Raw genomic sequence first — 2743 nt, 5'->3', positions numbered from 1 at the left:
CGCGGCGCAAGTGGGAGGTGTTCCCGGGCCGCAACCGCTTCTACTGCGGCGGCCGCCTCATGCTGGCCGGCCACGGCGGCGTCTTCGCGCTCACGCTGCTGCTCATCCTCACCACCACCGGCCTCTTCTTCGTCTTCGAGTGAGTTCGCGGCGGCTGTCACTTTCCCCACCTTCCCAGCCCCTGCTGGGCCTTCCATCCCCTCTGGTGCCACGCCGGGCACCCTCCCCTCCCTGCGCCTCCCTGGCTCTCATCCTCCCCGCCCCTCTCGGATCTGCCCGCAGGTCTCTCCAGGCTCCCCGTGCATCTCGTCCAGCCTCCGCCGCCCCTCCCAGCCTCCCCATCCTCCCTTGTCTATTTGAGCACGCTGTCTGCGCTGGACCCCTCCACCCTCCCAGCCACCTCATCCTCTCTGGTCCTCCCTGGCGCCTGTCTTTCCTGGTCGCTGGCAGGAACACCACCCTTTATGTCCTTCCATGGCCCCCACCCTCTCTGCCCTCACAGAACCTTGCCCCCAGGCTCCTTGGAGAGATCCCTCCTGCTCACCTGTCCCTGGACCATCTCTTGCCAATCCCCCCAGTTCTTTCAGACCCTCTGTTATCCCTTCCTGATAACTTCTAGATTTCTTGTGTCATTTGGCTATGCACACAATACTATACATTTCCTAGTCATCCCCTCCGTCCCCTTCAGGTCCCTCTAGGGTCACCTCTTTCTCTCTCTAATCTCAGGTCCCCTTTTGCCTCCCCTCAGCCATGGGCCCCCTCAGACATATGGGCCTGTCAAGCCTCTGTTCCTTCTCCATCACCTTCCTTAGTTTCTCCAGAGCTTCTTGTTCTTCCTTCAGTTCCCTGGTCTCCAGAGTCGGCCAAGCCTCTGCCTCCCCCACCCCACCCCTCCACCCCCGCAACCACCCAGAACATCCCTTTGGCCTGTTCCACATCAGGAACAGCTGCAGTACCTTGTTATTTTTCTTTCTTTCTTTCTGAGTTGGAGTCTCACTCTGTCACCCAGGCAGGAGTGCTTTGGCTCACTCATGGCCACCGCAGCCTTGACCTGCTGGGCTTAGGTGATCCTTACACCTCAGCCTTACAAGTAACTGGAACTACAGGCACACACCACCACGCCCATCTAATTTTTGTTTTTAATTGTAGACATGAGTTCTCACCAAGTTGCCCAGGCTGGTCTCAAACCCCTAGACTCAGGCAATCTTCTTGCCTCGGCCTCCCAAAGTTCTGAGATTACAGGCTTGAGCCACTGCGCCTCGCCCTGTTTTTCAAGAGAGAGTTCAGAGTGCTTTCAGGTGACGGATCATGTTTGCCTCCATGGGTTTTTTACCACTTCATATCCCCAGGGATCCAGGATTGGCCCACACAGTATCTCCATCTTCTGAATGAAGGAGTGGATGTTGATCACTTTACCAGGATCACATATTTGTATTGGAAGTTTTCCCACCCTTGGTCTCTAGCTGCACTGTGATTCCTTGCACACATGCACATCCACCCTGTGCTGCATGAACCCCACTTTCCCCATTCTTTGTGGTTGTCTTCCATAATTATACATTGTGGTTAAGAACTCTGCGTCTGGAGCCAACAGACCTGGTTTGAATCTCAGCTTCACTGTGCATTAATTGTATAACCTCTGGGCAGTCACTTCACCTCTGAGCCCCTGTTTCCCCATCTGTAAAATGGAGTTTATATTACCCACCCTCTAAGGTTGTCATGAGATCATGCATGCAAGCTTCTAACTCAGTAACAAGCACTTAATATTAGCTGCTGTTAGTACCTGCTGTCTTTACTAAAAAACAAGAGCATGTGGCCATGGTAAGCCTGTCATAGAGATACCAGCCCCCAGGTACCCTTTCCAGCTGCCAGATCGTGTATCTGCAACCTTGGTTTCCCCTTGAAGCAAAGTGAAGACTTCCTATAAGCTAGCTTCTCCTTTCACCCTTCCACCAAACACTCTGCCCTTCCTTTCTGAGTCAGGGTGGATAAAAAGTTCAGTGATGATTTATAAGCAGAAATTAGGTGGCTTACAGCATGGCCCCTGGTCTGAGTTTCAGATCCACTTCACTGGGCTGGCCACATGGTTGTTTTGGAAATGTCTTTTCTAGTCTCCCCTGAGCTGCCCTCTCAGTCCCCACGCCCAAGGTTGCAGCTGAGGCAGGAGGAAGCAGTTCTTGCTGTGGTTGGCCTACGTGACCCTGCAGTGTGAGATTTGGCCAGTTCAGAAACAGGACCTTCCCTGGGCTAAGTGGGTACCTTCACTGGTGACTGATTTGTTGTTAGTGAGGGAGGAAGCAAGGACTTCTAGGTTCGGGGAGAGTTTGTGAATCATCTTGCCTTTTGTCTTTGGTTATTCTCTCTTCCTGTGGTGGTGGATTTGGCAGGAGAGTTTTGGTTTGGGCTGAGAGCTTACCTCAGTCTGGCTGGAGTAAAACCTCAGGAGCCTGATGTGGTAGAAATGCTGTTAGTGAGGACAGGGAGCATGTGAAAGGCTCACACTCCTCATTGCCCCAGGAAAAGGTAAAGGTGCTCTCTGGGGCTTTTCCTGCTGAGTGGTTTTGTTTTGTTGTTTGGTTTGGAGGATTGTTGCACAGATCTTTCAGCAGGGTTCTCAGCTTCTGCCTGCTTCCCAATCCACACAGTATCCCCAGTGCCCCTTTAATTCTATTTTTTATTTTTTTAATTTTTAAATTTTTTTATTTTTTTGAGTTGGAGTCTCACTCTGTCGCCCAGACTGGAGTGC

At 52.3% G+C, this 2743-nt stretch overlaps 1 protein-coding gene across 1 annotated transcript in view; it reads left to right on the top strand.

Moving 5' to 3' along the window:
• The first annotated feature begins 8 nt into the window (after positions 1-8).
• The window catches only part of ZDHHC18 (zinc finger DHHC-type containing 18), a 30126-nt gene continuing 27391 nt past the window's right edge, over positions 9-2743 (top strand). Inside the window, exon 1 of the mRNA XM_021713523.1 lies at positions 9-139. Within this exon, the coding sequence (XP_021569198.1) occupies positions 60-139 (80 nt within the window). The 5' untranslated portion in view covers positions 9-59. The remainder of the gene's footprint in view (positions 140-2743) is intronic.

The sequence above is a fragment of the Carlito syrichta genome, unplaced genomic scaffold (assembly GCF_000164805.1).
Source record: "Carlito syrichta isolate Samal-C Ts95f unplaced genomic scaffold, Tarsius_syrichta-2.0.1 Scaffold304598, whole genome shotgun sequence".
NCBI classification, from domain to species: Eukaryota; Metazoa; Chordata; class Mammalia; order Primates; family Tarsiidae; genus Carlito; species Carlito syrichta.
Note: the sequence above shows the minus strand (reverse complement) of the source record. Positions and strands in the feature narration are given on the sequence as shown.